General features: G+C 40.3%; 1 protein-coding gene across 2 annotated transcripts in view; it reads right to left on the reverse strand.

The window, feature by feature from the left end:
• The window catches only part of SMURF2 (SMAD specific E3 ubiquitin protein ligase 2), a 66,339-nt gene extending 52,758 nt beyond the window's left edge, over positions 1 to 13,581 (reverse strand). Inside the window, exon 1 of one of the 2 annotated variants that reach the window (XM_083805362.1) lies at positions 13,258 to 13,581. In XM_083805362.1, coding sequence (XP_083661488.1) covers positions 13,258 to 13,309 — 52 coding nt within the window. In that variant the 5' untranslated portion in view covers positions 13,310 to 13,581. Of the gene's footprint in view, positions 1 to 12; positions 8,872 to 13,257 lie in introns of those variants that run through there. The other variant, XM_083805363.1, reaches the window with a different exon arrangement.
• Positions 13,582 to 14,058: the final 477 nt, after the last annotated feature.

Genomic DNA, 14,058 nt, shown 5'->3' on the forward strand with positions numbered 1-14,058 from the left:
TAAGAGCGCTACCTCCACATAGGAAAGAACTGCAGCCCATTTACACTACAGGTAGCTTGGCACAGATTGCTTTTACATTATAGATAACATGGAGCAGTGCACCAAAAGGCACAAACAGCATTGCTACCACATGTTCACAGTGAGAAAAGTTGTAGCAAGTTCCTAAAAATGGGTGCAGGGAAAAACAAACAAACAAACAAGCATAATTCAGAGCAGTTGACGGCAATTTAGCAATCCTACAGGAGAAGATTGCTATGATGTAGTTAAATCTAGCGCGAGCCCATCTACAGGCAACCAACACTACTTTGTGGGTATGCGCAGACAACAGGAAAACGTGACAGATGCAACAGGAGCTTGGGATGGCTGTGGACACAACTATTGTCCAAGGTCCCAATTCAGGGACTTTTTTTTTTGTGTGTCATTCTCACACTATTACCCCCCATCTCTACAGACCTACCTGAGGCAGACCACCAAGTTATTACACTTCTGAGAACGCTGGTTTTAGCATACAGAGAAATGAAGGTGTTTAGTCAGAGAAACTGGCCAGCACTTCTGGATGCGCTTGAGAAGCACTATTGTTTCATTGTCCTACAACAGCTACAATCAGTCTAGTCCCCGTAAAGGTATTGTTCTTGCAAATAAAAGGCAAAAGATCTGTATATATTTTTACAAGGTTCCTCATTGTAGCATTTGCAGTGATGAATCATACTGTATTTCAAGTGTTATTCATCTGTACAATTTAAGCTAGCCCCGAGTAATCATTAAAGAAAAATATTTGCCAGGAAAAAATATCCCAGAATATATGATTCATTTACTTCTGAAACAATAAAATGGTTCACTGTAATTAAAATATTTACAATATAGTTATTTTTGTTAAGAAATTTAACAAACAACCAATAAAATGAAGACAGCATGCCCTTAAAAAAATAAGTAGGTGTTCAAATAACAACAACAGAAAGGTTAGAAAAAGGTAATTCCATAACGTACTGTTAACACCCTATCTGATACAAACTGCACCTATTCTTTAGCTATTTAGGTTCATATTCCTAACAAAGATACAGCTCACCTTTCAAAGCTGACAACTCACTATTAAACTGATAAACAGATACTTATTTCAGCACAAAGGCGATGCAGGCAGTATAGCTGAAAATGAAACAGACCTCTAGCTCTGGAAAGTTCAAGACAGTAACATCACAGGGATTGCTAAACAATTCCCTAGGAAGTAGTTAGGGCTCTCACAGACCTTAAATCATGAAAAAGGGGACCAGAAGAACATATCAAGTATTTAATATCTTGATAATTGCCCAAAGCTCACAAAGAAATGAAAAAGAGCAACACTTTGGGAAATAGGCCTTCATAGGACAGACTTGGTTTTGACCTTTTATCAGTTAAACACTGAAAGAATCAAGAATCACCGTAGGAATCAACAAGTAACACTGTACAAATATGAAAACAGTTAAAAAAAAAAAGTTGCTTTTCTTTATGGTTAGACCTTCATGGTTAAGTGCAAGTTTACTTAAAGTGAAACACAGCAGTTTCACATTCTATCAGTTCATTTATTTTTAGTTAACTAAATAAAAAAAAATACATCTGATATCATTCCTAAAACTTCTCCTCACTTTGTCTATATATAGCCATTTTCGGAAGACGTGTCTAAAAGATATTCAACGTGCAACACAACGCGTCTCTCTTGCTGGAAATACACTTGCCCTACATTTAATTTCTGAGTTCCTCCTTCACTGTAAATATTTTCAAAAATGTATATGTGTTAAATAGATAATGAGAGCAAAGATCTAACTTTTTCACAGCACAGGCTGCTCAGTATAAGCAAAGCACAGTATATTATATCAATCAGCTATCACAGCAAGCTGGTCCTGTACAAATGTGGTGGTGACACACTGTAAAATCAGAGGATCCCCCTTTTTTATAGACAAATCTTTACACAAAATGCAAAATCCATCAGGGGACATCAATGATAAACCATTCAGAGTCAATACAAATACATTAATTATCAAATTGACAGAGAAATACAACGAAAAAAAAAGGTCAAATCTTCCATGCAATTAATTCATCGTCAGCATGTAACTCATTAGATGGAAAAAAATATTATCTGTAACTCCAAAATCTTTGCAAATAGGTGTCATGTAGATTACACAAGGAAACATCACAATCTACAGAACCCAATTATTATCACATATGAATTAACAGAAAGTCTTCTGAGCCTTTTAAAGCAAGAAAATACCAGCATTAATGAAGTAGCCATGACACTGCATCATTTCTTAGAATCAAGGATTTTAAAAAAAATGTTTCAGCTAAAAGCTGAAGAACTCCTTTTGTTCTACGTGTAAGAAGTACTCCTGATCTTATCTGAAAGCTTTTCTTTGAATTATATTATGAATCATGGCCCCTTAATTCCCTACTTCTTCTATATAGGATCAAGGTGATGAACACACAGAGCAAAGTAACAGGTGGGAGTTTACTTTTATTTTTTTGAAGAGGAGCGTGGAGTTTCTTTCTTCCTGTTTGTTCTTCAACTTCTGTCCTCTATCTACCTTTAACTGCTTGCACTCTTTGCAAGTTATACGGCTTTAGTTCTTATAGAACACCTCTGCTATAGAGGACAACTTGTTGTAAGCCATATACTCAAATCGGTAACTATAACATCGTAGACACAGCATTACAAAGCCAAGCATTAAAAACTTCAGAAACATGAGAATTAGTGCTGTCCCTGCAAACCTGGGTCTTGTTCACTGCTGCAACCTTAGAGTTCGGGCACCAAAACATTCCCAGCTTCTTGTCTTGCCAAAATCAGTCTCCACCTCCTGTCCATGAGTCCCGGGTGGTTCCTTGTTTCAGGTTACGCCCTTCTTCTCCACCCTCACCCAACTTTTGAACCCTCCGTATTCTGGTTTATGCCCTTCTTCACACCACCAAGGTTAGCATTAACAGGACGAGGCAGTCTCCCTGCACGCTCAGCTCCTGTCGCCAGTCGTTTGCTGAATCAGGTACCACTTCTTTGCTGACTCAAAGACATCTGCCTACTACCAGAGCCTTATAACGTCCTGACTAAGAATACAAGATGTGAGACACAAAATTTTAACCTCCTTGAAATAGGCTGGATTTTAACAGACACTTCCCAAAATAAATCTAGCCTAATTTAGGCACTGAGCATGAAAAATGTCTGTTAACAGGCTGCTTAACTTAATAGCAACCGAAAAAAATGAGAAGTGCCAACTATAGATGGTGTCATGGGCTTCAGCTTGGTGTTACAGGTTCAACTATAGTTCTGAATTCCACTGACAGCAAATAAAAAGCAAAGATGCTCGTGCAGACAAAGCGACTCAAAATTGTGTTCAAGTTACATGAGGCAGAAGCAACTGCAGGAACCGTCACTCCTACTCACCACGCTGCTCAAGTGCGGATGTAACACTCACAGGGGTCAAACTGGCCAGGGCCAATTTTTTCCATCTACTGCTACTCCGTCAGAGTGATGCAGGCGGGTGCAGAACACGAGTAAATCTCCAGTCTTGGCCCACACCATTACAAACTGTTTAAATGTGGAGAGCGAAGTTTCTAAATTTCAACAAACGTACGCAAAATATAAAGCTTTTGAAGGGGTCCAAAGCACTATCCCTGCATAGATTAAGTTACATTATACTGATACACAGGAAATAGCTGACTTATTCTACAGGATGAACAATTCACCAGAGGAAAGGAACTTTCAGGAAAAATGATAAATATTGTAATGAGGAAATCCGAGGCACATATTCACAATGCCACGTTCAGATCTCACAAATGAATAGAAATTTCTTCATGATCTCTTGGCCACAGAAGCAAGTGAGACATGGGTAAATCGGAATATAGTGCAGCTCCTCAGGCAGAATAACCATTTGCTGTTAGGGAGGGGTACCAAAAACTTTGTCTTAGATAGGACTACAGAAATTTTAAGCTTCTCTTACCACCCTCCTTAAGACAGGTATGGGGAGGGCATTATGAACAGCAAGAACAGACAATTTAAGGAGAGGTGAGAAACTACACAACTATTTCATGACAAGCCAGGTATGATGCTTCTACCACCGATAATTACTGTAAGCCGCTTTTTCCTTAAAGGCCTTCTCTATCCCTTTTGCAGAACTAAGTAGAAACCAACAATATTTTAAATCATCCTTTGACCCAGTTCTTAAGTAGAAATCTCAAACGTGAAAGATTCTCACAAAAAAGGCTACCATGGAACATGACATCACAACTTCAGGCTAAATCTCAGCCAATCCTGCATTAGTACAATCACAAAAATTTAAATCCTTCAACTTTTTAACAAATACCCAATTATTTAAGACATGCCCAAATTATTGCCTGGCATCTTGAATTTACAGATGGCATTTGCTTCTATAAGAACACATGGGCATTTCACATGTGCAGCAGCATTAATTAGCTTGACCAGAGGTCAATAGCAATTTTCCCCAATCCACACTTTACCAACAGTTTCTTACAAAAACGCGTGATATATACATTTGAAGATTCTGTTCACCCAGGCTCCTAACACCTTGTACTTTACTGAACATCCAGAATTGCTGATTAGACATTTGGGAACACTACTTATATGACCCATTTGAAATTCTGAAAGACAGCACTTAGAATTTTTACAGTTGTTCACAGGCTTTGATTACTAGGAAGATTCTGTAATAGCAGCATAAAACATTTGTTAACTTCCTCCTAGAATTCTCTAAATAAAAGTTCTAGAAAATTTCTACTTTAACATACATTATACCTGTCTTTAAAGTTTGGTCATTTAATACCTCATACACTGTGAACCCCAGCTCGAAGGTGGCAGTCTTTCTTAATTTCTTAACAAGTAAAGCCGAGCAAGAGCTCTCCAGCATATTGCAGGCCCAGGTCCACCACGTCCATTTAGATGTTGTACTTCACAACGTAAATATATTGTGTCTCTCTAAAAATACATGCTTGAATATTAGCATGATCAAAATGCAATCATTACTACATGGCTAAGAGCAGAATTTGTAACCAGCAGCATGAAACACAATGGAGATTTCTGTATGCTTTAGCCCAAGTACAGTTAGTTTTCTGCTTCCACTCTAAAAAAACACAAAATCGTATTGTCCCTTCATGTCCCTCTGTCAGTGCAGCTCCTCCAGCTGGCTCCTGAACACTTCTGCCTCTCTCTGCCCTGTATCACCATTATCAGTGACGCTTTCCCCCTCCAAATGACCATCAATGCCTACCCTACACCAGCTCCATTTTCACAAAGTTTCTTAGATCATATCTGATATCACCTCTTATAAACCACGACAGAAGTACTTATGTAGCTGCTAAACAACAACAAATAGGATACCTTACTATTACTACGCCTTAACATTTCTACACCTAGGCACAATGCTACTACCCATTTAGCCCTGCACACAGTTTTCTATAAAACATTACTTTAATAAACCCATCAGAGGAAATAGCAGGTAAGATCTTTTTCTCTGAAAAGCAAGATTTATGTGCATCATAAGATTAATTGCTTCAGAACAATAAAAGGGTAAAAAATGTCTGTTAGGAATCAAATTGAAAAATTATTTGCCATAAGGACACCTAAATGTTTGGCATAATTAACATGACAAATTTCTAATCTCAGGCAGTTAAGCATGAATGTAATTCTATGCATTTTACCTGTACATGTTCAGTTCTTTTAAACACACATTTAAGAATGTATTTATTTTTTAAACAAGCCATATTCATAAGTACTCTAACCCAGGTATATCTTTCTTCCCCCACCAAGAAAGATGATTCATTTTAGTACATTTACATTTTTCTGTGAAAACACTTGCACGTAGCAGACTACCTTTTACTCAAATGAAGCAAACTTTTACTGAGTACACTCCATCTATCGCTCCTACAATTTGCACAAAGTAGCAGTTTTGCCACATGCAGCTTTAGAAGCACACAGCCTGGTCTTTATTTGTATTATTAAAAAAAAATCACCATGTTGGCTCAAGTTTTCAGGAAATGTCCCTACTATTACTGATGCAGATTCTCACCTCCAATTAAATACGAGCATGATTGCATCTATAATTGCATTTATTTATGCAGCTATTCACCAAACTTCGCATCAGGTAGCTAGGTATGTTAAAAAGAAGCATCATTACAGATATAATTAGTTCTGACTCCACTTAACTGCATTAGTAATATTAAAATCTGGGTCAAGGCAGAACAAAAATGAATGTATGTCACTGGTTTAGAACTGTTTCCTGCGATGGGCAAGGTAGGCCCCCAGCCCCACAAGCAGCCTGCTGTTCCACAAGCACCTGGCTGGCTTAAGTCACTGCTCACCCACACACAAGCCCACCCACAACAGACCTCCTCTATGCCCAGTTAAAAAGAGGGATGAGAGGAAGAGATTGATTTTAACTCGGATATATTCCTCGGCCCATCCTGTGTGCCAGCACAGCATGGAACAGAGAGATGCGTGCATCCTGAAAACGGTGCTGCGGGTGGGAGCGCTCGCACCATGGCACTGTCACTCCGCTCTCTGTGGCAATACGGCACCACACATGCTAATTTAAGCAGGAATAGTAGAACCTGGGTACATATTTTTACTGTGACCTGTAAATAACAGTTTCTAAGTGCTCTGCATATTTGAAACAACTTAAATTAATTCATTATAGAAAGTACACACTGAACGGCATCAAATGACACAACCAAAGCCATGGCTGGAGCGACTCTCCCTTTCTGCAAGAAAACAATCCTTGTCAGTTGTGTTAAATACGTACTGATCAAGAGTCTTTCCAGAAAATTAACGACAGGGTACAGCCATATAAACTGAAGTACTGCTTCTTCTGTCACTTTCAGAATTTTGAAGATATGAGTAATACAAGCTGAGCAATACTTTTACACACTTTTGGGGAGATCAATCCTTTTAGTTTAATTTCCCTGAGCAACAACCAAAAAAATCTCTTAAGTAGTTTGAAGTAGAAAAAAGTAATTGCCAAGAACCTGCAGCATGCTAAAATACAGCTGATAGCGTAACACAAATATAGTGTGTGAGAGAGAACTGACCCTGAATCACCCCAAATGCATAGTCCCAGAAGGCCCAAAACAGAACCACGTTTTCTGTGGATTTACATTCAAGAAGAACCATGTCCATGGGCAGAAAGTCAAAAGATAATGGCTCTAAATCCCAGCTTTACCTGCTTTATCCTTTTTATGACCTTAACCATGTCAATTCTCCATTCTGGGCCAGTTTCCCCACTTAAACTGAGATGATAATGCTTGGCCAATTTAGTCCCGAGCTTTGTTATCTACAGATGAAGATTTCTTTAAAGTTACAAGCATTCTTATCTATGCTTTCTCTGAGAGTATTTAAAGTTTAAGTAGCAAGAAAAAGTCAACAGTTTGCTTCCTTGAATACGCTATCGTCAAACATCCCACAAGATTTTGATCCTCTTTCCCCAAGAGGAAACGTGCTCTGCTAATAGCAGAAACAAACAGGAGCTGCTTCTGTATGCATTATCTAATATTACTGACATTAATCTTCACCAGCCTCTCAGAAGTCACTAAAATGATCTCAGACACCGCATGTGTCATGAACGCTCAAATTTTATGTAATAAAGCACGCACAAAACAGCCGGCGTAGCAATGTACACGTGCCATGAAGTCGCGTCAGAAGTCAGGTCATCTCATTATTGTGATGACAGGAGGGAAGACACCCAAAGAAATTACCCACATCTTCAAACACATGCAAGAAAGATGTGGCCCAATGGCGAGATGTCATTTCAGGTAAGATGGCAAAGCAAGGATAAGGATACACTTCAAAGGCCATGAGATAAAACAGAACAAAACATTAAAAGCTGTCTTCTTTTAGGGATCAACCCATTCACCTTAAGGACACAAAGATAAAATGTCTTCATCTTGGGCCTGATCAGATTTTCAGTGATTAGCAAAAAAGAAAATAGAAAAGAATTTGTCACCAATACTTGAGTTACTCAGCTACGCAGACAGACATTATGGTATAGCTTAATCTCTTTAAATTTAAATGAAAAGTACAATTCTGAAAACTAGTGACAATTTTTCCAGCCCAGAAAGTCTATTTTATTCCCCTCCCAGCTTTATTTGTTATTTTCTAAACATTAGGGCTGGATTTCCCATATGTCTCCTACATATGTCCCGTACATTACCTACAAACATAAATCCTCCACTAGGCTTTCACTCAATGATTTCCTGATTCTACAACTAAGGACAAATATTGGGCCTTCTTACTCCTTTAACTGGAAGCTCATGTAGGATGGTTTTCCTACTATGATTCCCTTCTCTGAATCCTTTTTGATCTTTGCCTTCTTTGCCACTATATCCCACTGCATATCCTCGAACACAAATACCTAATTTCATATCCAGACAAATAAAACTCTGTCATATATGCTGATCCCATTGAAACAAGCAGTTGAGAATGCTCTATACAGCTGCTCAGTTGTTTACTGCAATTCTACGGAGTCTGATTTATATGTATATAAATATCTACAACTACACACTATATATATACAAATACACAAAGTGTATCTCTCTATATACATACAAAACACTCACTTAACACTTTAATGAAAATATGGAGCACCCATCATCCCCTATACACTCTTACTACTAGATACATGCCTATTGACTTTGTAATGACTGGACTAGTTTCATGCAGCTACTATGTAATTTATTGATTCCAATCTCTTAAATGCTAGTTTTTAGTAAGTCAAGTCATTAAGTCAAATACACCTTACGTGAAGGAACCCCATTGTTTTACTGTTGACTAAAGCCCATCTAAATACAGGCTGCTGGTCAAAGCGGCAATCCTGCCCTCTCTTCAGCTTCTCATGGCACATCCCTTCAACGCAAAAAAAAAAAAAAAAAAAAAAAAAAAAAAAAAAAAACAACATTTCTTCTTGGTAGGATTAGGGTTCAGCTCATCACTTAGCTAGCTACATAGTTGCTGGAGTCAACACAAGAGACCAGGGAGGAAAGCAAAACCAGGGTCTACAAAAAGAAAAGGAACAGAATTCTGACTTTAAGCTGATCTAGCCTTGCACTACCACTTAAGTCAACTACAAAACCACAGCCTTGACACTCAAAATAATACTTTCACCCATCGATCAGTAATACTATTCCTACAATGAAACTCTGCTATCCATAAACCTCAGCCCTGCCTCTAACAAAATTAAAAGGTTTGGAGATTCTACATTATGTTGCAAAACCTGAAGAATATTCTGTTTTTTATCTAACCAATATATATACCTTTCTCAAGGATTATTATTAGCATCATAGCAAGACTTCCTAGGAACTGATTAAAAAGTAGCACTTTCTGCCTTCAATAGTATAACCTTATGGTAAAGTACCACCTTTGTACTTTAAGAAATTAAGATACAGTAAAATCAACAAGAGAGAAAGGAGGTGAGATGTTACCCATTTTCTCCAACACACAGATCCAGTGTTTTTTATTTCCTCAATTAGCAAACTCTGCCAGGCAACCTGAAAGCCTACAGTAAGGAGAAAGCCAGATCTAACAGCTCTTCAGGCCTGCCTCTTTACCAACAAAACTTTCCCAGCCCATTCCCACTCTATCCGTGGGATATTTATTACAACCTTGTATAGTACAGCGTAACTGTGCTTTGTAGCTATCGGAGTATCTTCGCTTGTTAACTCTTCTGACAACAAATGCTAGCTGGAAGACCTGAACTAAGTTAAATTATGCATTAGCCTTTATTTAACTCAATATAGTTTAGTATTCACGTAGCTTTGCGGATTTCAAAGTGACTTTGAAATTATCTTTCTACTTGATAAGGACAGCCTTACAGACTTCATTCAGATAACTGTCACTGTAAGTGAAAGCAGTCAGATGTAACTAGTTCAACATGAGAAAATTCACAGGTTAAGACATACGATATTTACTGAGCAACTGAAAGCAATGGTCATTGCTCGGTTTGAAAAATATGAGATTAATGTAGACTTCAGCATTGAGGGTGGCTTTAGAAATGAGTACAGTATATTTACAAATCCACAAATTCAATAAAACACCAGGGAAAAATCACAGTAAGAATGGAAGGGGATGACTGCACTTGCAGTTTTTATAGAATTCAGATATACTCAGAATTGGACTAGATAAAACAGCGGTAAAAAAATCCAGAGTTGAAGGAATTTTCCTTACATTACAGCTTCCTTGGATAACATTATTACAAGCTGCTAAGATAAATTCTGGAGAAGACCAGCACAATTCTAGACTTTAGCTAAGTTAAATTACACTGCCTATATTTTAATCATAAACAAGCATTTACACCCCTATACTAGAAGTTTCATCAGAAGACATAATTTTTGTATTTTAACAATAATCTAGCAATTTTATAGCTCAAGACTGTGCAAAATGCATCAACATACACATCACTAAAGACCTGGGTGATATTTACAACAGACAACTAAGACTACAAGCAGAAGAATAATCTTTGAAGAAACGTATAACACAGATGCACTGTAAACTAAATAAAAACTTACTAGAAGTATGCCACCGCTGTGGTTTTTCTCTGTTATGGAACCCAGACCTAAATAAACTGTTAAACACTTAGTGTAAAGGTATGCCAAACATTTCTCAGAACTTTCTTAAGGTCCCAACAAAGAATCAACCTTTTTTGCAAAATGAGGCCTAGGTTAAATATTTTATTTGGCTCCTCAAGATGGACTGAGAAGTTGGGCACTAGCTCCAGATCAGTTCTTGGACTCACATCAAACATTACCCTGTCATTTATCCAGTCAGTCAAAACAATGTTTTCCATCTAAACCTTTAATGTTTATGTCCTGAAAAACTGCTAATTGAATCCAGTTCTTGAAACCCATTTTTAATCTATACCATCTAATTTAGAGATAATGAACAGAAAAGATAAGTATTACACAATGTTTACAGAATTAATCCTATAAATATTCAAGCCAAAACAGAAGACTGCTAGTGTCATAAAGCCAAAGAAAATTAAGATTATATAGCATTTGTAAGTTTAAGAATAAACTTTTAAAAACACTGAAATATACAGATTCTTTTAATTCCAAACAGTTTTAGAATTCAAGAGTTCTCAAACTGCTTTTCCAATCAAACAGGGCAATCAAAACCACACAGAACCCTTAAAACTATTCCTAGGCAAGAACTGACAACATGTCAGCTCAATTAATAGAATTAAATGCTTATAACAGCTTTCCTTAAACATGTAAAACTTCCTTAGAACAAATGACTTTATATGGAACAACATACAGTTAGCTAAAGCATAAAATACCTCAAGTCTTTCTAACTTGAGAAATAGGCTAATATTTCATATAAGCTTCCAAATAGCAGAACTGGTACTCAGCAACTGCAAAGAGCTGCTAAATGTGGCATAGTCCCTATAAAGACAATTTTGCCTGCATCCAACCGTCCAAAAATATAAAACAATAAAAATCTCAGAAACATTCCTCAAGAACATACCTGCTTCTTTTGGGGAGTGATTGCTCAACTACACAGTCTCTTCAATATATAAAACCACAGCCTATTTCTGGCTCACAATCACATTCCCTATAACGTATTTATATTGTCAAAGACAGGATTAGATGACATGCTTAATCCTTAATAAAAATAATATAAATGTAAAACAAAAAAGAACACAAAATAGAAAGGTGAGACAGACAACTGCGTAAACAGTATTTTCCATACTTTTACAAAAGGCTCCAGACTATTTTTAATGTTTCAAAGATAAGCATGTCTGAGCACTCACTGCTCAGGAAAAAAAGCATTAAAGTACTGCATCAATAAAGCAATAACCTGAAGAGAAAGCTACAAAACACTCTGCAAAAACAAGGCAGTGCTGTTCCCTGCATCCGTCCCAGCTATGCTTAATTTAAGAGCTTTATTTCTAAGTGTAATATATAGACACTCACAAATCTCAATGAAAACTAGACTATAAATTGAGTCAAAGTACTTTCAAAGTAAAACATAAGCAGATGCTTTTTATTTTTCCCTATAAAAACAGCATACTTTGAAAAATATGTGGGAAACCACCTCTTTTTATTAAGACGTTAAACTAGAAGTATTTCAGATACACCAAAAGTAAATAGATTAATTCTTTCAGTTTTTTTGTTTTTTTTTTTTTTTTAAACACGTTTGTTTGGTAAGCTGGCTAAATACACTATTTGCAGACCAGAGTACTTGCAGCATTACCCATTATCTTCTAATTGCTTACCTTCACGCTCTCACAAAACACAAAATATGGTTTATCTTATGGGGGGAGGGTAGGGGACGCACAATGGTTTTAGATAGCTCTTTTCTATAAAGCAGTCTGTATTTTTTTTAAATAAAGCTCTTGTAGAACTTCCAGTATTTTTTTCTCTAAACCTATTTACCTGGGTTCTTATATGTAAAAGAAGTTACTTTAAGTACATAGAAATAACTTATTTTTCTTCCCACCACCACGTAGATGAGCAGTTTTTATGATATTTTCAAATATTAGAGGTCAAGCGACTATTAGATGTCTTCTGAAAGAGGGCTGGCCCCATAAGGCACTATATCAAACGAACAGTACACAGTCTCAACTAAGGAAGTTGGCTTGAAAAAAATACAAACAAACAAAGAAATCAAAACAAAGCGTGTGACAGTTTCTTTCAAGTTCACACTGAGAAGACGAAGGGGGGAGAAAAAAAAATAAAAAATAAAAAAAAATAAAGCGGGGTTAGCCGGGAAGTAGGCTCAGCTGCCCGCTGCCTCAAAGTTTTCCCCGGCCCCGGCTCTCCCGCTCCGGGAAGCTCCGGGCTGCGGCAGCCCCGGGCAGCCCCCGGCTTCCCCTCGCCCCGGCCCCGCCGAGAGACATTTCGGTGCCGAGGCGCGGACCCCGCGGTGCGGGGCAGTGGGAGGAGAGGGTGGAAGGAGAAGGAAGAGCTCACTTCTTTTTTATTCCTTTTCTTTCTTTTAATTGTCCCCCTTCTCCCTCTCTCTCCCCCCCCCCCCCCCCCCTCCTGAGGCCTGAGACTCCTCCAACCCCAGGTTCAACCTCAAATACACATGGAGGGAGGGAAGGAGGGAGGGAGCTCCCCGCAGCCTGCTCCCCGGCCGCTCTCCCCGCCGCTCCCCGGGGACCGCGGGCTTCCCCTCCCCGCGGCCCGAGCCCCGAGCCCCCCGCTCCGTCCCGCTCCGTCCCTCCCGCTCCCCCCCGGCCCAGCTCGGCCCCGGCGGCAGGCCCGGCCGGGGCTCCCCGGCGCGGCGCTCAGCCTCACCTGTCAGTCGCAGCTTGACGGGCCCGTTCCTCCGGGCCCCCGGGTTGGACATGGCCCCGGCCGCGGCTCGGGCTCGGCGCTGCCCGGCCCGGGGCTGCCCCTGCCTCTGGGGCCGGGACGGGGGCCGGGGGGAGGGGACGCGTTAATGGAGTCGGGCTGGGCGCTCAGGGCAGCGGCGGCCGCCGGAGGAGGAGGAGGAGAAGCCCGGATGTGCCCAGCGTCGCCATGAGCGGGGCCGGGGCCGAGGAGGAGGAGACGCGGCCGCCTTCCCTTCCCTTCCCTTCTCTTCCCTTCCCTTCCTTTCCCTTCCCTTCCCCGCCCCCTAGCCCGCAGCCCGGGCGGCGAGCACAACAAAGCCGGGGACGGAGCCGCGCGACCGATGGACAGACGGACGGACAGACGGCCGCCTTCCTTCCCTCCCTCCCCCGGCCTGCCCTGCCCTGCCCTCGGGGGAGGCCGCCCGCCCCCCGCCGGGCCCGGCAGCCCGGGGTTGTCGCTCCCGGGTGCCGCTCGTCGTCGGGGCCCGGCCGTGAGCGGAGCGCAGGGGGCCGCGGCGGGTGGCACCGAGCCGCCCGCTCCTCCTGGGAGAGCTGGGGGCGGCGGGGGGGGGAGCGGGTGAACTGGCACGGCCTGAAAGGAGGGAGGCGAGAAGGGGGGAAAGAAAGGAGAAAAAAAGTAAAAGAGGAGGAAGTTGATAATGAAGTTGCGGGGGGGTTGGGCCAGGAGAGTCAAAGGTACGAATGGGAAACGAGCGTGCGGGTGTGAGTTGAAAGCCGGACTGAAACAGGTACAGCCACGTTC

Source organism: Anser anser (genome assembly GCF_964211835.1).
Source record: "Anser anser genome assembly, chromosome: 19".
Classification (NCBI taxonomy): Eukaryota; Metazoa; Chordata; class Aves; order Anseriformes; family Anatidae; genus Anser; species Anser anser.